The sequence below is a fragment of the Ictidomys tridecemlineatus genome, chromosome 7, assembly GCF_052094955.1.
Source record: "Ictidomys tridecemlineatus isolate mIctTri1 chromosome 7, mIctTri1.hap1, whole genome shotgun sequence".
Lineage (NCBI taxonomy): Eukaryota > Metazoa > Chordata > Mammalia > Rodentia > Sciuridae > Ictidomys > Ictidomys tridecemlineatus.
The window spans coordinates 9,786,344-9,812,525 of record NC_135483.1 but is presented as its reverse complement, the minus strand read 5'-3'; the positions used below and the strand labels follow the sequence as shown (position 1 = coordinate 9,812,525).

Here is a 26,182-nt window from a genome sequence, read left to right as displayed (position 1 = left end):
ACCAGAAGAGCAAGAGGAAATGACATTTTCTGTCTTCTGGGGGGAAAAAAAATAGCCATCTTTCTAAGTGACCTTAGTGCGCCTCAAATAAATCATGCTTTTAGCGGCTGCAGGATGCTTTTCAAGTTAAGGAGCTTACAGGATAAAAAGCCTACAGGCACGCAACGCACCCAAAGCCACCGTCATCCTGTCACTCTCAATCCTAAAGCGATACACCCTACACGGGTTGAATAAAAACGAATGCCAGGTAAGTCACCAGCATCTGAAAATAAAAGCGACCTCGCAGCTGCTCGAGAAGCGGTGCTTCCCGGGGCCCTGCTGGTGAGGGCTGCCAGTCCAGCGGATCCGCCGCCGGGGGCGGGGCGGGGCCGGGACGCCTGGGACGCGCTGACGTCACGGACGTGGGTACGCCCAGCGCGTCGTCCGGCGCGGAGCGGGGCTGCCGCTGGCAGCTGTCGGTGGCTTCGTTGCGTGAGCCGTGGCGTCCGCGTCCGCTCCCTCCGCTTTCGCCCTTCGCTGGTCCGGGCCTCGGCGGACGCCGGCGGTCATGGTGCCGTTGGCGCGCCCGGCGCGGCCCCGCTGAGCCTCGGTGCGGCGGCGAGCGCGGTTCGGGGTCGCCATGCCTACCCGTGAGTGGGCGCAGGCCGGGTGGTCGGGGGGCGTTGGGGGCGGCCCCGGGGGCGCTCGCGGGGCGGTGGGCGCGGCGCGGCGGGCCGGGCCGGCCGTGCGGGACCGTGCCAGGAAGTACCGCGGGCGGCCGAGTTACTTTCGTTTCGACGCGGCTTCTCCGGGGCTGTCGTGAGCCCGCTGACAGACGGGGAAACTGAGGCCCGAGCGTTGAGAGACGGGCCGGGACGCGCGTCCCGTCGGTGACGGAGCTCGTGGTCACCGAGACCTGTGTTGGGGTCCAGAGTCCGGGCGCTTTCCCAGCCCACCGCTCAGCTTGGCGGGACCTAGGGGAAACTGCCCGTAACTGCGGCCCCACCGACCTGGCCTGAGGCCGGGCGTCCCCGGGTGGGGGGCGCCGCCCAGAGCCCTTGGCCGCGGCCCGCAAGTCCTCGCGGTCTGCACCACATCCGGGTGGTTGAAGGACTGCCTCTGGAAGTCGTTAGCACAGGCGCCTCGAAGTGCGGCCCCTGGACTCAGATTCACCTGGCAGCCCATTAAAACTGCAGGCCTTGGGCACCCCTAGGTACACTCAGCCAGCTCGCAGCGTGGGCCCCAAGTCGGCCTGTCCAGAGAGTCTCCCGCCGAGGTGTTACTGAGGGACCCCGGGGTTCAAAAATCACAGAGTAGTGGAGGCTTTTTGGACATCTGCTGTAGTACCTAATAGAATGACCTAGAAAATAGCAATGTGACTTTAACCCAGTGGCCCATATGAATTTGTATGAACTGGGATAGCTACTGACCTGGGAGTGAGAGTAAGCATGATCCTAATTGATTTGAGATACAAGTTAGGGCTCTTTTGAGTGATTCATATATACTCTTTTGAGTGATTCACATATTGTGGAATCTTTAAACACTTGTGAATATGTGTCTTAGAATTCAAAACTAACTCCTACTAGTTGTCCATATTTTTATGGATGTATGGAACACTGAATTTCTAGGTTCAAATACATGGTTTGTTTAGTGGTGAGTAAAGAGACATTATTTCCTGACATTAGAGAAGTTTACCTAATAACTTCACATCTTTAATCTTGATGTGGAGATTACTTTCAACTTTCAAAGTATTGAGTGGATTTTGTTTTCTTTACATAATGTGGGTCCTTAACTCATGTTTTGAACTTTGTATCCAGTAAATATATTTACTGGATACAATCATTGGTGGTTTTGTTTTTTGTTTTAAATCTAGAATGGAGAGGTATCACCATTGTCTTCATTATCATTTTTTAATTTATTATTTCCAAAATTATGTTTATATTATTCAGTGAATGAGATTAGCAAGAGGGCATAAATGACTATTTCAAAAGTTGAGACTTCAAATGGAATTCATGTAAAATGCCAGTCAACATCCTACAAAATAAACACATTTTTATTTATGTTCTAGAGATAATATAACTTCATAGATAGGATACAGAAAACTTGTTCCTCTAAAATATTTAAGTCACTCTGCAGAATTAATTTAGGATGAGCTGTAGTGTAGTTGGCATAGTTTAAGATTTCACATTTCACTCCCTGACTGGAAAGCAAGTGAAATATTTATCTATCATTGTTAATATTTGTCCTGGCTCATTTTCTGTGACTGAATAGAAGTGTGCTCATATGAAGAGAGTAGGATTTGTCTTCCTTTGCTGATCAGAACCACCAAAATTGCTGGGTAGTGCAGTGGACTGTACTATTCTTAGAAATTCTGTGCATAGAATAAACTTCTAACATAGTAAATATATAAGCAGAGAAATAAAAATTGTCACTTTCTTTAGGAATGCTTTTAAGAAGAAAATTTGGTTCAGTTAGCCTAGTATTTTTTAAATGTTAATTAAATGATGGGGATACTTATTTAGGAGTTTTAGTTATTTACTTATTATTTAGTTATTTATTTAGTTTTACTTATTCTTTAGGAGTTTTAGCTAAATAAAGGTAATGTTTTCTATAAAATTGATGATTGTCTCTTGGATGTTTCAGTTGTAAAAGCAACTCTTGCTCTAAATCATATAATTATTCCATTGCTATTTTGTTGTTTATTTGGAATATTAATAGTCACTGAAATTGATGTTGATGAGTAGAATCTAATTGAACATGGTATAGCTCTAATAGCTAAGCAATTGTATAAGGTGTGGATGTTAACAGTAGCTTCATAGGAATTATTTTGGAGATATGCAATCTCTTTGAGAAAGCAGATAGCTGGAAGGATGTGTGACAGGAAGCTTCTGAGCACAGAAACAATTCTGTGGTCGTACTGTCTATTTCCAGTCTGTAGTTTGAATCAGTCATTAGGCATAGATTTCAAGACTGTGTTACTGAATGATCTTGTCAAACCTAACAAGCATTTAATTTTATACATGATTTCTCTAAAAGCCTTTATTTGATTCTCCATGCAAAGGAAATTAAGAAGCTTTCAATTTCAGAGTTTTTTCACACTTTGGATTAGTACTTGACTTGGAAGGAAAGTTAGTTTCTTAGCTTAATCTTTTTTACACATTCCCTCTCCGCCCCCAATCAGGAGACTGAGAATGTGAGTTTTGGTGATTTTTCCCTGAGGTCACAGGTGGAGTACAATGTGGACTTGAACATAGATCTGGCTCCTGTAATCAGTAATTGCAGTGAGCATAGATATAATGATCATGGATGCAACAAAGTTGATAATAATCTTTCCCCCTTTGAGTTACATTAAAACAAACATAAGTTAGGCCAAATTTTAAATCAAAATTTCTGTGCATTTATAAGAACGTTTAACATTTGCTTTGGCCTCTATCTTGTCACAGGAATCTATAGGAAGAAGGTGGTGGGTCCCACTGGTATGCTAAGTAGATGCTTGATGATATGGCATAGACTCAAACTTTAGTGAAGTACTTATAAGGAAGGGGTTCTTTCACGTGCCTGAAAACAAGTCCATTAAAATATGCCTTTATTAAATATGGAAAGTTGTATATTGACTGGAAGATTCTAAACCACTCAGACACTGTTTGCTTTTAACTGTGCATTCAGTAATTGTATGGTTAATGTATTTGGGTATTGGCATTGACATCTGGGCAGATTTGCTGAGACTGTGGGAATGTGGTTACTCCACATTTGTTTGTTTTCCCCATGGTTGAAGCTAATTATTTTAAACTATTTTTTCAGTTCATTCATGAAAGAAGTCCACAATGACTTGTGAAGTGAAAGATGGGTGCTAGTTGAAATGTTCCCTTTACAAACATGTAACATGTAAGCTTGACCTACACATTCATATTACTGGCTTTGGAGCCTTTTGTGTTCCTTCACATTCATTTATATTCTCATTCTTGCTTACTTCTCTCCTTCCTTTCCTCTTTTCCCATCTCTCCCCCATGACTTCCATCTTCCTCCACCTAGCACCTTTGTGTTGCCAGAGTTAGAGCAGAAGATTTTTCTTTCCCACAGTGACCTTGGACTTGACATTGCTTTGGTTCCTGCCAGGGTCTTACCTTCTTGAATGTTATGCAGAAAAGCAATTAATTTCACTGAAAATGTGTTCAAGCTGTCACAATCACAGTTACAATAACTATTTTATAGGCATACTAGTAGTTTCCAATTTATTGCTTCCTATAGTTTGCTATTAATATTAGGAATTTTTGAATACTGATTGTAGCTAGGCTTAGTATACTTTGCACTTTACATGAATTATCTTATTTAACTCTCCTACTTTGGGAAAAGTCCTTTTCAACCTGTTGTAGAGGTGAATTGATTGAGGTTCAGGAAAGTTAAGAACATGCCAAATGATAGTAAATGATAGAGCTTGGAACTAACTGTCTAGCTTCAAAATTTCACTTATTTTTTCATACTACACTTCTCTGAGCCAAGGGCAAGAGTTGAATCAGAGCCTGAGTTTTTTTTTTTTTTTTTTTTTTTTTTTAACTGCTACTGTTGCTTAGTATTGGGCCCAGTTACATAGTGGGTATTTGCTAAATGTTCAGTGAATAAATTGTTGAATCTTGAGTCAGAAAAGCTAATCTTTGGATAACCTGAAGTAATATTTTTTGGTAGAACAGTTTTATGAAAGTTTTATAATTTGGGGCTGGGGATGTGGCTCAAGCGGTAGCGCACTCGCCTAGCATGTGTGCGGCCCGGGTTCGATCCTCAGCAGCACCACATACCAACAAAGATGTTGTGTCCGCCGAGAACTAAGAAAAAATAAATAAATGTTAAAATTCTCTCTGTCTCTCTCTGTCCCCCCCCCCACTCTCTCTTTAAAAAAAAAAAAAAAAGTTTTATAATTTATGATTAGGTTTTTACCAGAATTGCCTGTAACATGTTTGAGGTCTGAGATGAAAATACAAACAAAGGCCTGAAATAAATGGGGGGTTTTCAATCTTTTCACTAAAGATATCTTGGACCAGATGATTTTTATTGGAGTTGGGAGTTGGCAGCAAGGGGCGGTCCTTTGTATACAGGATGTTTAGTAGCAGCCTCGGCTTCTACCTACTAGAAGCCAGTAGTTACCCTCCATAATTGCCCCCAAAGTTGTGAGAACTGAAAGCATTTATAAACATTGCTAGATGTTCCCTGGAGGACAAAATTGTACCGGGTTGAGAACTCCTGATCTAAATGTTTAATACTGGTTAAGTTGTGCCATAGCCTGGCCTGCTTGCCCATCCAGCATCCCTAGCCAATTCCCCAGAGATTACCTTCTTAACTCAGGGCAAAGTCTTTTAGGGCTGATCTGCTCAGCAGCCATCTGTTGGGGCAGGTAGGGTCTTGCCTGACCCTGGGCAGGGACTGCCCGTATCAGGTTCCTTAGGGAGCCAACATGGGCAGGTTGCCCTTACCCTTACCTCATTTTTCCATCTCATAATTTCTAGGAAGTTCTGTGTACCTCCCCAAACTGTACTGTGTGAGTAGTAGGACAGATGGCAGAAGGAAGTTTTCTGGGGAATTAAGTCTGCCTAGACTTCTACTTGGGTAATTTGGAATGGGCAACTTTAAACAAAAGCACCTGCAGCCATCTTTTTCTAGTTTTCTAGGGCAGTGATTTCCAGTATCATTGCTCTGACCTAGCTCCACCTACACACCCTTAAACAAAGAAAATCCTTTGTGTTGAGGAGGTAGAGGTTTTTTTTTTTGAGGGTCAAGTGAAGATACTAGTTCTGAGTAGAGATGGTACCCTGTACATGGTTCAGTTCTGGTGTGGAATGATCCATTTGTCATGTACAGTGTTCCTGTGGTAATGAGATGGCTTATTTCACTTAGCATGATAGTCTCTAGATCCACTCACTCATAGATTACAGTAGACAAATCCTGTGATTCTATGTAGGTCATCGTGTGTTTGTTTGTTTATTGCTCTTTACCTTTAGATGTTAGATGGCATGACTCATTACTTAGGTATTTTCTTCATACCTTTGGAATCATACAGTGTTTCTATCATTTCCATTACAGGCTCCATTTTTATGTCAGGAACTCTCTCCTGGAGGAGGCCTGTGTAGGAAGTGAGCATTCCTTTGTCCTCTAGTGGTAGTAGAAAGGTTTTTATTTAGATTAAAGGAAAGGGGCCTTGGACATTCTCAGAAATGGAAGGGTACAGAAAATGCCCCTATGGTCCCCAAGTGCTCCAGGGAGGAAAGAGTGGATCAGAAGATACGACAATAGCTATTCATCTGGGAAAAGGGTCTTAAATATTTTTGCTAAATGACCCTGTTAAGAATCTGTTGAGAGCCATGATTATTCTTCCCCAGGGGGAAAAAAACAAAACAAAACAGATTTTCTCACAAAGTATGCATATAATTTGAAGCCATTTAAAGACACATGAGGTGGCTCTCTTAGAAAAACAAAGCAGATCACCTGAGTAGAGTTAAGAATATCATTATTTGCCAAATATATCATGCCATATTAAATACTTCTGCTTTTTTTTGTATTTTTCTATATGTTCTTTTCCTTATTTTTTTCTTAAAATTTTCTGTTACCCTGTTGACATCTTTTTATTATATAGATGAATATTTGGTAGACTTTTTTTTTTTTTTAAATTTAGAAACAGGGTCTCACTGAGTTGCTTAGCACCTCACTTTTGCTGAGGCTGGCTTTGAACTTGTGGTCCTTCTGCTTCAGTTTCCCAAGCAACTGCAGTCTTGTGCCACCATGCCTGGCTTGGTAGACTTTTCTAAAATTGATACTATGAAGAGAGGTGATTTTAAGAATTGCAGGATCACCAGAGAAAGGGACATACAGTAGAAGAGGCAAAAGTGTAAACTGATTTAGCTGATCTGGAAGCAGTTTGAAAATATATTATTAAGTGCTTTAATAAGTTTTGTATCAACTAACTCAGTAATTTCACTTTTAAAAACAGTACACCAAGATTTCTGCATCAAGGTGTCTGTCGTAGTAATATTTATAAAATAGTGAAAACATGGAAACATCCATAATGCAGAAGTGGCATAAATTGATTATAAAACATCCTTACAACAAAATATCATGCAATTATTAAAAATGATACTTACGGAGGTGCTGTGATTCTAGTTTTTAATTTCTTTTATAATTTGTGTTTTTCAGATTTTCTACCATTAACATTTGTATTATCATAAAAAAGATGCTTGAGATATTTTACAACTTTTTAACACATTTTCAGAAATTTGAAGTGAAAAATTAAAATATTGCATTAAACTCATTCTTCTGTTAGCTTGTAGAAAAGAACTTTGAATACCTATCACATAATGTGTTTATACTGGCTTGGGAAAACAGTGTATTGCCGTCTGATTGTTGTCATATGCTTAGGAAATGGAAAATTTTTGAGAATGATGTGAGCAATGGTTGATGGATTATGTTCTCAATTTGGGAGGAAAATAATGGGATTTTTTTTTTATCATTTGTATATTTTTTTAAAGGAAGAAGAAATAATTTCTGCCTGATTAAGTGGTGACTTCAATCATGAAAACCTTAAAGGCTGAGATGAATCATTATATGGGGGTACAATTTATTATGAGTTTGTAGGGTTTGTGTTCCTATTTTGAAATGATTATGCATTTTATAGAGGAATACAGTTCTTGGGAAGTGTGATCACAAAGTGAATGTTGACAATTCCTCCTATGATTAATATGTCAAACTTGTCAAAATTATGTCATCATGTGTGGAAAGTTCCTTCAGTTCTTGAAATGAGCCAGCTCTCAAGTATGTTCTGAAGCAAATAGGAGCTAATACTCTTTTCATGTAGAATATCATATTTTTCCTTTTTCATAATAAATTCTTGCTCTCTAACTTTAGGTATTATTGGATGACAATAATTCAAGTTTTTATTGAAGAAGCAATCACTACTCGGGTTTTCTTTTTTCATTGTGCCTCTGAATCATATTAGCCTGTTCTAAAAAAGGCATTAAACCTTTGCTCTTCAAGAGGGGTTCTGTCTAGCTGCCATTATTTTTGCTTTTATTCTTGGTTTTGTGAGTTATTCAGCTCTTCCTTTTTCTTTTTATACCCGAACTCCAGGATTTATCTGCTGCAGTAGTTTTCTGGATAATGCTAAGTAGTCTTCACACCCCTGCTGTTTAATTGGGTTTTAAACAACTGTCTGGCCAATTTCTTGGAATTGTAGTTGCAGTTAAATTTAAATGCATCTTAACTCGTGCTGAGCAGAAAAATGAATTGTAAGGTGTCCAAGGTTAAGGTTATTGATTCCTGGGATCTCACAAACTTTGCAAAAGGTACTGTGTTAGCTTAAAGGACTTGTCTGGAAGTTGAGAGGAGTAGCCATCTGACATCATTATGACATCTGACTTAAATTGATTTATTTTAAGAACTTAGTTAAAAATATTTTTACTAGCTGTTTGACTCACTAAATGGAAAAAAACATAATATCTTCTAAGAATGTTTAGATGCAATAGGATATATGAAATCATGCTTTAGAGGTACAAATGTTTTATGGACATGCTGTTAAAATCATATATTGGCAGAGAAAGATAATTGCTTTTGGCTTCATCCCATTATCTGCTTCAGTTGGTTCTAGAAGGGCGTTTGAGAGGGGAGGATACAAATCTAGGCAAACACATAGCAGCTAAGATTCTGAGTCTGGGTATCTATGGCTTCTCTTATTCTCTTGGCTAGGTTGGACTATGTTAATATCAGAGGTTCAATTTTTTCATTTTTCAGCCAGGTTAGAAATATATTTAAGTGACTTGTTCACTCTGTGCCACTTTTTCCTTGATTCCATCCTGGTCTTTGCGTTGTCTTCCATGCAAAAGTATTGTTGAGAGGCTGTCCCAGGTTTGTCTTACTGCAGCTGGCTTCATTAAATGGACTGGTTAAAGTCCAAGACAGTGGTGACAGAAACACAGGTTTCTGAACCACTTCAGTCAGTTCTGTTTAGCACATTTTTACAGTAGCTTCTTCTTGGGTGCAGGATCCTCATTGTTGGTTCCTAAAGATTCCATATTGTTCTTTACCCACATTGGAGGGTGGTTCCAGGAAGGCTTGATATGCTTTTAGAGCTGAGGTTTTCATAGTGCCTTGCATGGACCTGTGATAAATAATAAAGACGTGTAGAAAGGGTGCTGAAAAGTCTGAGCAGGTGGCCCTGGTCACTCAGCCCAGCTTCAGCTGGAATGGCTCTATTTTTATCTTGTTTATTTGTGGGATTTTGCATTTGATTTTAGTAGGGAGCTATAAGCTATAAGATGTTTCAGAATCAAAAGCTCAGGAACCTAGACGCAAAAAACAAAGTTATTTAACTAATGGTGTCTGACCTATTTTGCTCTAATGATCTCCAAGACTGAAAATTTTGTAGTCACTGAGTGACAGACAATGTGACTATGCTTTTGGAGTCATGCATGTTCTCTTCCAGCTTTGCTTGTTTTCTTGTTGGCTTTCTTTTAGGGACTCATTCATTTAGTAAACATTATAATGCCCACATTTGAAAGACACTGCTAAGTGGAGAATACAGTTTAATAAAGCAGCCCCTAGCTTCCAAAAATTTATTCCATTTATTAAAGGGTGTATAGGTAGGTATAACCCTGAGAAGGAAGTGGCAAGCATCATGAGAACAGGGCTCTGGGGATTCAGGGGAAGAGGAAGGTAAGGGGAAAATGAGTGGAAGATAACCTCATTGACCCCAAGTTTTTAATTTTATTTCAACAAAATTGACACAAGAACATTAAAATGGATTGGAAATAATAATCTAGAGTTTATATAGTATTACATTAATATTATAGTTGTAATTATATTATGATGTAACATAGATGTTCCACATTTGGGACAGTGGGGCAGAGTATTAGGAAGGTTGAGTGTCTTAAATAATGAACACAGAAATAATGAACACAGGGGAAGTGCTGGTTTAGGGATAATGTTTGAGGTGAGTCATGCAGGTGGATATAACCCACAGGCAGTGGAGGTGACATTAGTACTGGGGAAGGTGAAGATTTGAAATGCTGTGTGTGTAGATATGTTTTTATATATTTGGAGAGAAATTAGTTATTTGTCTTCTGTTCAACACATTTTTACTGAACACCTAATATGTGCTATGTACTCTGCTAGACACCAAGGATACTATGTTATTTGCATCCTGGGCATGTGGACATTATCATAGACATTGTCCTTGCCATTGAAGCTTAGTCTGGTGGGTATGAGGGCCTATACCTGTTTCCTTCACTGCTGTATGCATAGCTTTTGCTATAGGCAGTCCCTGACCTATGCTACTAGTCAGTGTGAATGAGTGAATTGAGTAAATGTAAAGTATGTTAACACAAGAGAAGCAGGTTGCTGTGGAAACATGGAAGTGAGGTTGGGGGAGAGCCGCTAGAGATTATAAAATTATAATAGTCTGAGTGATGAGCTTTGAACTTGGATGGTGATGGTAGGATAGGATTGCAGTGGACAAATGTGAACACTAATGAGGAAGTAATTGATAAGATTAATTGATGAAGGGTAGAGGTAGGAGGAGGAGTCAGGATTCACAGGTTTCTGGCTTTCCCCTGTGAGTTAATTGCTCTGGTTTTCTATAAAGATTTTTTTGGAGGAGGAGTAGTTTGGGAGAATTGAGTTGAAAGATGAGTCCATTTTAGGATATGATGAGTGTGTGGTGCCTTATGGGCATTCTGGGTACATTTGTAGGAATAACTGGATAAAATTGCCGAAGGATAGGTTGTGAAGAGGCTGAAGACAAATATTCCAGGAGCATCTTCATTTAATGTTAGAAAGAGAGCAGGTAGGACATTTTTGAAACAAATAGCATTGCCCAAAATGTTTGCATGACAGGACTGGGCAAAACTCAGATGATCTTCCATTTGTTTTTGTTTTTGTTTGTTATTGTTGTTTTTTAGAACTTGAATATTCAAAAATAGCAAGAAAAACAAAAAGTGGGTAGTCTGGTATAGTTTGTTCTATGCTGTTATAAAAGAGAAAAGTTGTGAAATGTTATGGCTCACAGTTTGCTGTATGTATGTTCTTATTACTACTTCCTGACTAGGGGAAGAGATTGTCAAATTATACTTGGGTGAGAGGATGTAAACTCTTAATTGTGCAGTGTGCAAGTAGACGTTAGGGCACCTCCACATATGTAATCTAAAACAAATCATGTAAAACTAAACTGTTAGTAATTTATCCTGCCTATGCTGTCTCGTTTGAGTCTCATTATTGTGTATCTCTGAAAGAACTGGATGGTTTGCTGGCAGCAGATATAATGTGTATGTGAGGTTACTGGAGATCTGCTTATTTCAAAGAATTAAGGGGCAGTTAGAAACTTACAATCATCAGAGAGCATCACTCCTTCCACAGTGAATGCTGCTCTCCTTTCTGTTCCTGTCTGATTGTTACTATGTATTTGCTTGGCATGAAAGTGAATGGATTCTGTTCTCTTTTTTGAGCAACACAGAAATATTAATATTCTTTCCATTGGATTTCCCATGATATGGTGTAGGAATGTGCTGATGGAAGATTGAAAAATTGTTATAGTCCTTTGTATGCTGGTTCAGAGAACATTAGCAAAGGCTGAGTGTAATTGTGGCTTAGTTGCTGTGTTCTTGCCAAAATGGCAATTGATTCAACCATTCTTAATATTTTTATCTGAAATTACACTGTAATTCAGCACATGAGTACTAGCATAGAAGTGAGAAAATTTTCTATGGATTCTTTTTATTTTGAAGAGTAAAATAAGTTATTTTTCTAGTTGCCATAATAGCCCAAACATGCAGCTTTCCAAAGATTCTTTCTTTATATATAATGCTACTAAAAATGGGTTTGTGTATTTGTATTACAAGCCATCACTAGTAATGACCCTTACCTTTAAACTTGAGGTAATTTAGCAATTCATTGAATTCCTAAGGTAGCATCAGATTTTAGATTGTGATCCATTTAAAAATATTGATTAGCAAAGATTTGATTGCCTTCTTGGTATATATTGTGATCACTGTGTGTAGTTGGGATAAATTTTTAAAATGTATATATAAAATTTAAAGTATTAGGCTTTTGACTTTGTATGACCTAAAATCTCAAAATGAAATAAATGTTTAGAGTTTCTGTTTCAGTTGGAAGTTTAGGGAGAATATATTAAGTATAGAAACTTGAGTATTTAAATTAGTAATAACTTTTTATTGAACTTTCCACTTAGTTAAGTCTGCCAAGCATATTCTGTATTATGTCTTGCTGTCTTCAAACTGTGGATAAATTATTCAAAAATGTATTCTTTTAAGATAACGTAATTAGAGTATTACCTTTCATTTCAGTTATTGTTTAACCAGAGAATTTAATCCTCTCAATTCAAATGAAAATCTTTTAACATATGGCATAGATGATGTGGGTGTTGTAGAATCTATAAGAAGAGTCAGTGCTGTTGGTATATTAAATGTATTTCTTCTAAAAATAATTTTGGAAGTTAAAAACACTCCCACAGATTTAACACTTTTTGTTACTCTATGACTAATGAGGAAATCAAAATTTGTTAAAATTTAAATAATTCAGGAATTGTAAAGTTGTTTTGTATTTTGCCTGAAATAGCTCCTATTCTACTTGTGAAATGTCAGAGGACTTGTAATTTTAAATAATCCAAACCAGACTAGTTAGTTTAGAGATCCTAGTCATTGTCGATGATAGATTTACTGTATTTAATATGGTAACAGTTACTATCTTTTGACTACGGTTTTATTTTCTTAACCTATATTGTCTTTTTTACTTAAGTAAACACAGTGCTTTTGTTAGAGCTCAGCTAAACGGCAGAAAACTCCATTTATATCTATTATTATTATTATTATTATTATTATTATTATTCAGGTTTTCTTAGTGGATAATAGAATAGTAGTAGTGTTTTGAACTGTGACCTTAGTATTACAAAAGCATATTGAAGTCACAATAAGGATATTAAAGAAAGAATAGATTTTTAAAAATGGCTTCATTGATACAGTTTTAAAGATTATTTAATCATAACATTAATCTATCTTTTTTAACATTTATTTTTTTAACATTTATTTTTTAGTTGTAGTGGACATAATACCTTTATTTATTCATTTTTATGTGGTACTGAGGATCGAATCCAGGGCCCCGCACTTGCTAGGCGAGCGCTCTACCACTGAGCCACATCCCAGTCCTTAATCAAAGTTTACCACTGAGCCACATCCCAGTCCTTAATCAAAGTTTAAAGTATGGGAATACTTTATTTTTGTTCAACAAAAACTTTAGAAGGTAATTGAGCAGTTTTTGGAAATATAAATCCCCAGATTTATATTTCTTTCCCCCTAGATTTTGATTCAGTAGTCAAAATAAAAGATTCAGAAATTCCAGTTCTTTTAAACCTTCTTGTTAGAGATATTAATCTCTGAATTTTTAAACTATGTGATACATTTTTAAGTTTAAAAACCTGAAAGTATCCCTTACCAGATTCCTATAATTAAATTAATTTTTTTTTAATGTGGCAAGGGAGAATTAAATAGACTTTTCCTCTGCATGCTCAAGAAGACTGCCACCTTATCTTTGCAAAATTAAAATGGTCCTTGGCTTCAAAACTGAAGCTTGCTTAAAGGGTATATTTGCTGCTAGAATTTTATGAAAGTCTCATAAATATGTCCAGTATTTTCCTTGTTAGTCTTGGGACATTCTTACCCAAGTGTTGTGTCATGCAATTGGAATTCATAGAGTGCTCCATAAGGGAAAACTTCTAAGACATCCTAGACCCAGCTGTGGCTGTTATGTTGGGAGTTTACCAGTAACTTCTTGTAGAGGCACTCTTAATAGCCATATTTTTTCTTTCATATTTTTAGGAAGATTTTAGAGTTCAGAGTAACCTATAATAAGAAAAGAAGATAATTTCTGGAGCTGGTAAGCTTTGTAATGTGACAGTTTCTCAGGTAGTTCTCTAGAATCATACCTGTTTTTTTTAACCTCTGGAGAGTAGATGTTAATAATTGAATAACATTTTGATAGCTGCAAAACATTTTGGCTATGTTGCTTTAGTCTCCAAATTAGTTCAGATTTTTTTTTTTAAGTGTCATCTCTGGAAGGCATTGTAGTACACAAAGTGTTTAGAGCACAAGTTTTAAAATTGATACTTCTAGCTATTGTGACCTAGCACCAATTACTTTTACCTTTCTGACTCTCTATTTTTAAGTATTAGTACCTAACTTATAGGGTGATTCTGAAGATGGAGTAAGATAAAATCTAGAATGTAGTGAACACTAAAACATTTGTTGAAAGCTTTTGGAAAGAATGAGACTGGCAGATGAAGGTTATATTAGGTCCTGTAGCTATTAATGACCTCTAGGTCTTTGGGGTTTTCATTTTGAACTTTGTCCATGAAACCAGAATTTTTGCCTCTGTCAGACACTTGGATTTATTAGTTGATGTGGTACAAGTTTGTCAGGGCTGCCTGTGACAAAATACCACAGCTGAGTGGTAGATCATAGACATTTATTTGTCTCATAATTCTAGGGGTTGAAATCTGAAATCAAGCTGTTGGCAGGACTGGTTCCTTTGAGGATTGTGAGGGAAGGATCTTTTCTAAACCTCTCCCTGACTTGAGATGTCCATCTATCTATAGTTCTCCTGTGTACATGTCTGTCTCCAAATACCAGTTGTATTGGATTAGGGCCTGCCTTAATGATTTTACCCTAACTTGATTACCTCTGCAAAGACCTTTTCACCAAATCTGGTCATATTCCATGGCTTTAGGAATTAGGAATTCAAGATAACTTTTGTGTATGTGTGTGATGGGGAATATAATTCAACCCACAATAAGTGTATTTGAGATATGAAAGTGGAACTGATTTTTTTGTTGACAATGTTTTAATTTTTTAATCATGCTCATTTGTTGAACATTGATGTGAACTGATGGTGTAACTACTTTTTCTTTACTAAGACCAAATATTTATTTTTGATTTGCACCAAACTGTCTCTAAACTCAAGTGAAGCACTTGAAACAAATTGGTAGATTGAGGAAAAATTCCTTATTTCCTTGTTTCAGTTATTTTTGTATTCTATTCTTGGGGTGGGAAAAGAATGCTTCAGGTTGGTTGACTGAAATAGCAAGGAATGATTTAAATTCTCTGGGGGTTGACTTAAAGTCTTTTTGGTATTTGAGTTAATTTCAGGATGGCACATGTCTATTAAATAGAGAGTTTAATGGTCTATGTCTTATATGAAATCTTACTTACATTAGTTTTTTTAGAGCTGCCATCACAAGGAACCACAAACTAAGTGGCTTAAGACAATAATATTTTCTTCTCACAGTTCTGCAGCCCAGAAATCCTAAATCAAGGTTTGAGTAGCAGCAATGGAATTCACCTGAAGGCCCTAGGAAGAACTCTTCCTTGCCTTATCTAGCTTCTGGTGTTTGTTGGCAGTCTTTTGAGTTCTTTGATTGGCAAGCGTCTTCCTTTCTTCAGAATACCCATGTCTTAATAAAAAGTGGTGTAGATAACACACAGGACATTTTTCCTGTGTGTCTCCATATTTTTCTTTCTCTATATACAATAACAGCCATTGAATTTAAGGCCTACCCTAATCCAGTGTGACTTCATTTTAACTTATTACATTTGCAAATCCCTTACTTGCAAGTAAGAGGAACTAGGGCTAGGATTTCAGCTTTTTTTTTTTTTTTTTTCTTTTGGCAATACAACTCAGCCCTTACAGTTGTCCTTTGCTTTAAAAAATCAGCTTTACTTTAACTTCTCTCTTTAATCCTCCAGTTACCACAAATTGATGTACTTGAGCCTGACAACTCATAACCCTCCCACTTGTTCTGACCATTTGCCTTGGTTTTCTAGGAATATGATTATGCTCCCCCCCTTTGTCCTTCTATTTCAGTAGTTTGTTTCTTGACTTACCAGTTCAGTTTTGTAAGAGCTGTTTGAAATTGTTGGACTGTCTATCTCATAACTTAAAAAGAGATCTCATCTCCAGAAGTTTTTGTAACTGGAATTCATATTATCTCACTTTGAATGCATATTATCTGTTCCACTTTTATTCTGTCTGTATAGTCCCTTTTCTCTTTTACTAAGATCAAACCTTCATTTAAGTACTTGAAATATGAGTATTACATTAGAATGAAAAAGTGAGTAAGTATTTGGGGTTTTGTAGGTATGTTCTGAACAAAGCATCTTACATAAATGGTTTAATTGAGGATACTATATTAATAATAATGTCTATTCTCAATGTGTGATATAAAAATGTTTTATACTCAGTCCTTTTAATATGTTCATTTTGCCTTATGTAAACTTCAGTCTTTTCAGTAGCATATAGGGGAATATCAGGGTTTTTCTGTTTTTACTTCTAACAAGTTGGATGTGCTACATTCAGATGTCTTCTCGGAAAGAATAAAGGCTCATTATTGTGGGTATAGATTTGAACTGTAAAGGTTCATCTGGTTTTAGTGTAGTGTTTTGTTGACTAGGAATATAAGTAGATTTTCTTGCCAAGTACATAACAAATTATTTTCTGAAGGGAAGTATCAGTGTAAAAAATGAGAAAAAAATGGGAATAAGTTATTAACTGAGTCAGAGCTTCTTATTTTAACTTTGATTTCTGGTGTACAGTGTGAGGAATTGTTTTGTACCAAACTGTCTCTTCAACTTTTGCTGTATCCTTTGACCTACCAAAAAGCAGCGACAGTAGGAATGTGCATGGAGTAGACTTGGAAATAGGTAATGATAATTTAGGCATTGATAATAAGTTTCTTCCTTCTTTGAATAATTAAAATTCAAAACCTAGTGCATATGGATTAGCATTTGTTACTTTTAACTTGCATTCCAAGTCTCTGATACTTTATTGTAATTAGTGTATCTTGCTGAAAGTGTTGCTGTTTCATACAATTCTTCTTGGCTTATTAAATTGTTTCTCATGAACACTGAAGAGCAGTGTACAGTTATTTGTTACCAAAGTAGGACTATTAACTTTTTATAGCACAGTAATCATTTCTATATACCCTCTTCAGTAATTTTTTGTCCTTAGGAATAATATCATTAATAATATCTATTAAACTGATTAAAGCTACTTTAATAGAAGTCTAAAAATATGATTATATATTTTTTTAAATTTACTCTTTAGTTGACTTAAGTTAATGCTTTTATTTATTATTTTTTAAATATTTTAATATTTATTTATTTTTTAAAGTTTTTTGGTGGACACAACATCTTTGTTTGTATGTGGTGCTGAGGATTGAACCCGGGCTGCACACATGCCAGGCGAGCATGCTACCACTGAGCCACATCCCCAGCCCACTAAGTTAATGCTTTTAAATTATTACTTTTGGGAACAGTTGACTTAAACCAGGTTTTAATCAAAAGATCTTTGAAGAGCTGGGGTTGTAACTCAGTGGCAGAGCACTTGCGTCGCATGTGTGAGGCACCTGGTTCGATCCTCAACACCACATAAAAATAAATAAAATAAAGATATTGTGTCCATCTACAACTAAAAAATAAATAAATAAAATCTTTGAACCTTACTTTGTTTGATTCTGCGTTTTCCTTCATAATTATTGTAGATTATTTTAGATTTTTTTTTTTACCAAGTACTCTTTTTGGTCCTTAGACACTGATTCACAATTGCACTGTTTTCATCATGCTTCTACCCTATTCAGATATTTTGTGTTCTTCACATTGATTGCAAAGTTAAGTCCAAATTTACCCATTTGTGCAAGATCTTCAAAAATTTTGAGGATCTGCTCAGCAAGCTTAGGCAGGAGGATCTCTAGTTCAAAGCCAACCTCAGCAACTTAGCAAGGCCATAGACAACTTGTTCTATACGCAAGTTGTAGAAACTGAGAGAGGCCGATTGTTTTTGTTGATTCTTATCTATAAATGTAATGAACACTTGCATTCTTTTAGGTCATTAATAAATTTGGTCATTTGTGTTTCGGGTGTTGGCTGGGCAAGAAGATAAAACAAATACTTAGAATTGTTTTTCAATATGGGAACCTTAAGATCTGATGTGTTGTCGGGAGAGGTGGTATACACTTTTCATCCCAGCAGCTTTAAGGCTGAGATGGGAGGATCACAACTTCAAAGCCAGCCTCAGCAATTTAGGAAGGCCCTGAGCAACTTAATGAGACCGTATCTCGAAATAAAAAATAGAAAGGATTGGGGATGTGGCTCAGTGGTCATGCGCCCCTGGGTTCAATCTCTGATACAAAACAAAACAAAAATAATTGTTTAAGGTACACTAAAATGAAAGCAACTGATATGGAAAGCAAAACAAATACACTTTGTGGCTTGTCCCACTTCCTCCTGCATTTTATTCTGCAGTTAGCCAGTTATGTTAAGGATTGTGTTGATGCTGATTTGCAATCTTACATTTAGCTCTCTTACTGGAAATTGACTTATTTGTTTTTATTATTTCAGCAGAAGACAAAAAGAAGTGAGCACATATGAATAGCTCTAGCTGCATGAATCGACTTGGGAACAAGGACAGATACAAACAAAACCACTTGAGCCTGTGAATTCTCAATCTTTTAGAACTTGTTCATCATAGTTTCTCAAATATTACTGACAATAATTCTGCAATTATGATCTTAAAATTGTCTTTTAGCAAAGATATAATATCTAGAATACTTAAAATTTTATCTATGTATTTTATGCATGGCACATACATAAATTTATGTAGTTTATGCAAGGTACTATGGTACCTTGCATGTAGTGGGTACATCATAAACCTACTTTGATTAGTTGACTGGTGAAGTGGTCAAAATGTTCGATTGTCTTGGAAGAACTCTTCAAAAGTGGAATTTCTGTTACTGTATCTATTATTAGAATAAGACCCAGTCTTCATCCTTTTGGAAGAAACCCTGCTCTTATCATATCTTCAGCAGCAAATGCCAAATGGTGGGGTTTCTATAGACACTTAATTCTTTTTCCCTTCAGTTATTTATTTTAGTAGAATTTTCCTTTTACTTTGGTCTCATTCTAATCAGTCATTTTCAACTTCAAAAACTGCAGAATATAATTTAACTTCTATATTTTAGATTGAAAACTTGCCTTTCTAAAAACTAAGATAGTGATAAAATGTTAGTGGATTCTTATAAGGGATACTTCTTGCTCATTCTTTTTAATAAGAAGCTGTAATTTTGTAAACTCTGTAATCAGTCTTCCCACATTATCGTAGATAATTTTCAATCTAGTCATTCTGAAATTGACACTTTTATTTTAGGCCAAATATTTGGTTCATCTAGTTATTTTAAATTATGTCACTGTAAAATCATGTTTTCATGTTTACTTGCATTGAAAATATTCTTAATTTCTTTTTTCTGTTGTTTTCTTATCCTGGAGCATTTTTAGAAGCCCCTATATCACCTATCCATGTGATTGATTGTTGTGCAGAAAAAAGGACCAGATTTGAAAAACCTCCCCTTTTTCCCCCACTCTATAGTTGTCTTCCTGTTTCTTCAGATGTCTTCTGCTTCATTTCCTCCTTTGAGGTGGATTATTCCTTTAATGATTCTTTCTCTCTTATGCTTGTTTCATAGCAACCTGTTCTGTCATAGTTGTTACAATTCTCTCTGCATGTGATTATCTTCTCTCACCAATTGTGAGTTACTAATGGCCAGAGGATTACGGCTTATATTTACCCTCCTACACATGAATGTATAGGTGTGTGCGAGTACACATTGAGCATAATGCATATTAAAAGAATAAATGAGATTGAGTCTACATATTTTTCCCAATCAGGTATATTTCTGAGGCACCTATATTTGTTGATTTTTAGATGGTAGCAGTCCCCCTCTGAGTTTGGAGCTAACTGAAACATAGCTTTACTGCTAGTAAAGCTGGGTTGGAGAATGCATCTTGACCTTTTCCCATCACTAAGCTTTCTAGTATTTTCCTCATAAATCTAGATCTTCCACCAGTATATCTAAGGGGACATTCCAGGTCAGCAAAACAAAAACATGATTTTACAGTGACATAATTTAAATTATGTCAGAATTTTGACAGAATTTTGCAAAGTGCTCATACTGACTCAGACTTCTGTAATTCTGTATTGGTCACGCAAAGAGGCAGACTTCCAGCCGCATGTGTGCTTATCACATAGAAACAGGAAGAGTGAATCACAGAATAAAACTCTGTCAGAGAAACCTTTGAGCATTGTTTTATTTGTTCATTCCTTCAGTATATTGTTCATTCCTTCAGTACATAGATATTGAGCTTTTACTTTGTACTGTGCTCTGTGTAGGTGCTGCAGATTTGGAGTTTGTCTTAGGGCATGCTCAGTTCCTGTTAGACTCACTAGAAAATAATTTACTCTTCCTGTCATATACTATAGCAAAGGTCTTCTGTAGGGCAGATAAGAACACTAGTTCTTCCAAACAGTGTAACTCTTTCTCTAATGATGGCATGGGAAATAAAGCCCAAGAACTGTGGTAATTTTAAGGACATAGTAGTATGAAATACAGAAAGCATACTAGAGCAATTTTAGGAAAAAGAAAAGTTTGAAAAATCTGCTTGCAATTTTAAAAAAAGTGAAAAGTCTGGTCATGTTAATTGGATTTCCTTCACCCGTAATCCTTGTCTAGTGTTTTAAAGGCCATTTATGACCCCATCCTGATTTATTTCCAGCATGAGGCTGCAAAGTATTTCTGTATATAAATTGCTTGGAAAAATCTACTTCCCAGGAAGAAATGCTGGCAGCATTTGAAAGTAATGGGGAAATTCTAGAAATGTCTGCCACAAATACCAATATATTGTTGCCAGTGTTAGGTCTTTACCATGTCAGCATCTCCTGTGAAGAATTTTCTAAAGGCCCTTGCATTTATCACTTCTGTTACTTATCTGGCATCCTGTATAGTGCTTTATGTAATTCAGCTATTGTGATAATGTAAGATGATCTTATAGGAGCAGTTTACTTCATAACTTAGGTAAGGAGAGTGTCTCAAACACCTGAAGTACATAATAAGGCAAGCCATAGACTTACTTCTTTAAATTGTTATACAAAAGCCTAGTTCTCTAGAGCAGTGTTTCTGAAACTCAGATGAGCACAAGGGTGGCGGCATGGGGAGGAGGGTGATGCTGATATTTAGAAATAGGTATCCCAGTGTCCTACCCCAGGGATTGATTCAGAAGGTCCAGTTGGGTCAGGAAAACATGTACTTTTAAAAGTGTTTCTGGAGATTCTTCAGACTACCCTGAGAGTCCTGGTAGTATAGAGACAGACTGCAGAGGTGACATTTAACATAAGAAAACAAATAAAAACTGTGCAAATAGTAGTCTCTTTGAGGATGTTGATTTTATTAGGGAGTTGGAAGTGATGGTAATTATTTCTTGTAGATGTGTTAATGTTAACAATATGACAGAAAAATCCACATAGTTAGGTCTATGTAATTCTACTAAGAGACTGAGGATTAGTGCAGTCATTTGCCTTTATGATGATTTTGTTTGTATCTTTTGTTTTTATCAGAGGAATACTTACATTTTCTCTAACACTCATTTTTCTTACAATCTTAGGAATCACTTTTATGAGTTAATTGCACATTACCTATTTGCTTAGCTAGTACCTTGAATGTAGTAAACATTTTGTAGAACATTTTAATCACCAACATTCAGGTAATTAACTTATAAAAATTATTGCATTATTTGACATATTATGATTTTACTTATATACCAGAAATATTAAAGTTAGGTAAATGCATAAGGTTTTTATTTTGTTTTAAAATGTTTTTAAAAACCAGGTTTCTTTCTTTCCCAGGTTTATATGTTTACCTTATTTTATCTGCTTTGGTTGGATTGTAGCTGCTTTTCCTCATTTTTTAATTGTAACTGTGAAAATTTGAGTGTATTAGATGCTTTTTAAAATGTCTGAATATTCAAAGAGTAAGTAGAATAATCTAGGTCTTGGTTTGCCTGGGAGAGTCAAAGTTTATGCCACTGCTGCTGCCATAATTAATAATACCACCCTCAGTTCCTCTCAAGATGCTAGATTATGTTAACACCTTTAGACCTTGAGACCATCTAAATCAGTCATTTGCAAATTCATTGCTTGCCTTTCTTGCTTGTTCATAGGGGCATATCAGGAGTTCCACACCCATCTTTTGTTGTGTTATTAATGGCTCATATTTTGTAGACCTTCAATTTTGGCTATCCAATAAGTAGAGTAAAATCTTGATTTTTAATAAGAATTTTTATGATTTGAATGTCTGATTTTTAATTTAGTTGTATATTTGAACTAGAAGCGTTGGACTGTCTCAAGAAATGTTGTTCTTTTAAAATGGATTTGAAATGGTTGAAAATTATTGGACCATTAACTTATGTCTACTCATCCATATAACAAAAATAGTTTTCAAAAGGCATATAACATCATTTTGTAGTGATAGAGGATAATTTGTTTAAGTTATTTAATAAGAGTCTTTTGCAGGAAATATGCAATTTATAAACAAACTAAGAAAAAAGTTGTAAGTTGGTTTGTTGTTTGTTTTCTATCAAATTAAACTGTCACTACATGTTGAATATCTACTTTATTTTTAAAGTAAAGGATTGCTATATTTTTGGATAGCTTTACTATTTTGTATATTTGCCAAGGTTAAATCTGAGAAGTTGAAGTTAAATTCCTGTAGAAAGTGCTGAAGGTATCAATTTATTGAAATATACTCCAGAGATGGCTGGGGTTTGCGGACTTTCCCTAAGTGGATGTTATATATCCTTTTAAAGATTAAGGGATTTAAAACAATATTTTTAAAATTTTTGTCAGTATTTTTGTTAATTTTAGTAGGGTTCTTAAAAACATGCTGGTTGGTGTTTAGTATTTTACTTTGTAAGTTTCATTATAAATTCTGTGGTGTCTGATTTGCTTGTCTCTTGCCTTCCTGTTTTTCTCCCTTTAAATTATGATTCCTAAAGCTCTTTCTAAGCTCTGTCGTGGATCATTACATAGTCAATCCTCTCCCTCTGAAAAGTAACATCACTAGAGTGGTTTGGATTAAATAGGAAAGTCACTGCTTACATATTGTCTTAAAAAACAATCACGTACACAAAAAACATTAACTTTTCTTGTAATTTTGGCATTATTCTACTGGCATTACTGTAAAGGACATTAGTCAATGTTTTATATATTAGAAAAAGTGAATCACATGCTATTTCAGTTTTCTTTTTTTTAAATTTATATATGACAGCGGAATGCATTACAATTCTTATTACACATATAGAACACAATTTTTCATATCTCTGATTGCATACAAAGTATATTCACACCAATTTGTGTCTTCATATATGTACTTTGGATAATAATGATCATCATGTTCCACCATCATTTCTGACCCCATCCCCTTCCCTTCTCCTCCAACCCCTCTGCCCTACCTAGAGTTCATCTATTCCTCCCATGCTCCCCCTTCCCTATGTATCAGCCTCCTTATATCAAAGAAAACATTTGGCATTTAATTCTGCATCATCTGGTTACTTACCTTCAGAGATTGGGACACAGGAGTGGTGTACTCTCCTTGCCAAGACTCTGCTGCCTGAGCATTTAAAGATGGTCTGTGATGTGCATTGTCAAAGGATAAGGTCTTAGAAATAGACCTTACCTTATCACAGTGCAGCGTACTGTGGTGCTGGGTTGGAGTGCTTTTCTTTCCTGGTTACAGATCTGGTTTCTGTGTCATTCACTGGATTGCTTCTCATTTGTGTGTGGACTAAGCCAGCATCAGCTGAAGTGAATAGGAATTATATTTTACAGTTTTAATGTCTGTATCAAGTTTTTTCCAAATGATGATTGCAGAAGGTTTTTCAAATAAAATTTTTCAGAATATTACCTCTAAAAGCCAGAATTATCCTGAATTTTATTGCTCTTGTCTTTGAGTAACTCTATTGAGCAATATTTAAAATTTTTTCAGGTAGGCATGATGGTACACAGTAATGTTAAAACTAGGTATAAATCGGTAAGTTGACTCCTTTTAAGTAGGAGGTATCTAGTATCTAATACTTTCTTTTTAAAAATTCAGTGCTAGGAAAAATATCTGAATATAGATGAATCATAAGTTGACTCTTAATAAAGCTTTTTTTTTAAATACAGATAGTATCTCAGAATAGTTTGGGGAAATGTACAGAGTATTGTTTGTTATATCTAGTGTAGAGCAAAGTATTGCAGAGCAAGAGGAAGGCCATCCTCTAAACAGAATTGGAGTTTTAATTCCATTTATTGCTTTGTTGTCCTCTTTTCCATAGGTTTATGTGTCTGGGAATTAAAAAAAAAAGTAGTGGTGAAATTGAGAATGAAAGGAGAGAGGGTGTATATTACATGTGGAAAGAATCATGTAATAAAATACTCCTCTAATGGATTAAAATCCTTTTAAAAGGAGCACGTTCCTGAAGATAAGAGTCTATTTTCTTCCCTTTCCTTTGACTCCATGTCTTTTAAGTCACCATACTTTTTTCATACTTCCTTTGGAACACCTACCTCCCTTGTTTCTTTCAATGCTCTGGGTCCCTAGGTATGTGTTTTTATTTTTCTGTGGGCCATCCTTCTTGGTGATGCTCACATTGTTCCAGTTCACAATGTTCCTGCTTTGCTATACCAGCTTTGTCCTTGTAATCCTGTTCTGCTTGTTTTACAGAGGAGCCCTGAGCATTCTACTCTATGTCCTTGTTCCTAGCAAAGTCGCTCTTCACTTGAGTTCTGTATGTTCTTCTTTGGTGGTATGTCATTTGACTTTGGAAATGTCTTTTCCCCAAATTTCCAAATTTTGTTTAATAACTTAATTTTTAAACCTGTGTCAAATATTAGTTGCCATTTTGATTCCCATAGTTTTTGGCAGTGTTCTTAACAATTGTTGGTATAGAAAGAACACCCATTTCATAGGCTCTTTGTGTGTGTGTGTGCATGTGTGTGTGCGCATGTGTGTGTGCGTGTGTGTGTATAAAATGTCCTAGTGTTTGGAAAGGGAATATGTGAATAGAGCTGTTTTATTGCTAAGTGTTTTTGATTGTCTGAAGTGAATGTCTTGTTCTGACACTAAGTGAACGAGTGACTTGACTTTCAATTTTAACCTTGAAGGGAATATGAGAGGCATACACTTTGAAAGTTTTTGGACACCATAGAACTACAATTCTTGAAGTTCTGAATTTTAAAAGTCTTCCTGTACAAAGGTCTGTCTCTTTTCACTTTGATTGCAGGAGGCCTCTACTAGGTCTAAAAATAAAACATGAATTGTTAAACATGATTCAGTTGACATTGTCATCTATTTGCTCAAGAAATTATATTGTTCTGGCATTTATTGAGTGCTTCATGATCAGTGATGAGCTTTATAGTTATTTGATTTTTGTAGCACATAGCTATAAACATTAAATTCATTTTATGTATCCGTGAACTTTGTGTGTTTGTTTAAGGAAAGGAACAGTTTTGTAAATCTCTGGTAGATACCAGACATGCACAACAGCATTTAAAGTATGTGGGCTTTGCATCTGAGGGACTTACTATGGTGATACAAACAAGCATATGAATATAAATGGCTATAGGTTCAATAATGGAAATATATGGTGAAGACATAAAGAACCAAAATCCAGTAATCCATTCCCATTTAAAAGTATGAAATTTGATGACTTCTATGTCACTGAATTTCCACTGTATTACATGTAAAAATTAAACAAGATAACATAATTGCTACATAGAAGGTGTGGATGCTGTTTGTTTTCTTCTTTTAGAGATGAAACAAACCTAACTAAAGTTATATAGTCAGTTTCCAAAATAGAATCTGAGCATGCTTCAACTCCAGTGATAGTGCTGCTAACAGCATTTTTGTTTTGGAGCATAGCTTTATCCTAGGTACCCAGTAGCATGGTAGCATTTAAGCAATGGGATTTTCCTCTTATTAAGTCAGATTGCTCCTGAACCTATTATACTACTAGAATATGCAGTCTGCCACTTTTTTGGGTCATAATTTCCCTTTCCATCTGTGCCCAAGTTCTGTTTACTCACTGTAGTCATCCTGTGTAAGCCTTCCTGCCTCTTCTCCTGATATATCTTAGCCAGGGGTTCATATTCCACATGCTGTGGGAAAAGAATAATTGCTTTCTCTTTTTATATGCTAAAATTAAATTTAAAGGAAAATTTACATTGCTTAGACTTGTTAACTGCTTGAGGCTTTCTTATTTTCTTTTTTCCTCTGGAAGAGAAAAATTGGGAAGATATTGAA

The 26,182-nt window shown here is 36.1% G+C and overlaps 1 protein-coding gene across 8 annotated transcripts in view; it reads left to right on the top strand.

The window, feature by feature from the left end:
- Positions 1-228: 228 nt before the first annotated feature.
- The window catches only part of Efr3a (EFR3 homolog A), a 90,949-nt gene continuing 64,995 nt past the window's right edge, over positions 229-26,182 (top strand). For 7 of the 8 annotated variants that reach the window (XM_005316147.5, XM_021724096.3, XM_078016702.1 and 4 more), the window contains exon 1: positions 472-629. In XM_005316147.5, the coding sequence (XP_005316204.2) occupies positions 620-629 (10 nt within the window). In that variant the 5' untranslated portion in view covers positions 472-619. Of the gene's footprint in view, positions 248-471; positions 630-26,182 lie in introns of those variants that run through there. The other variant, XM_078016701.1, reaches the window with a different exon arrangement.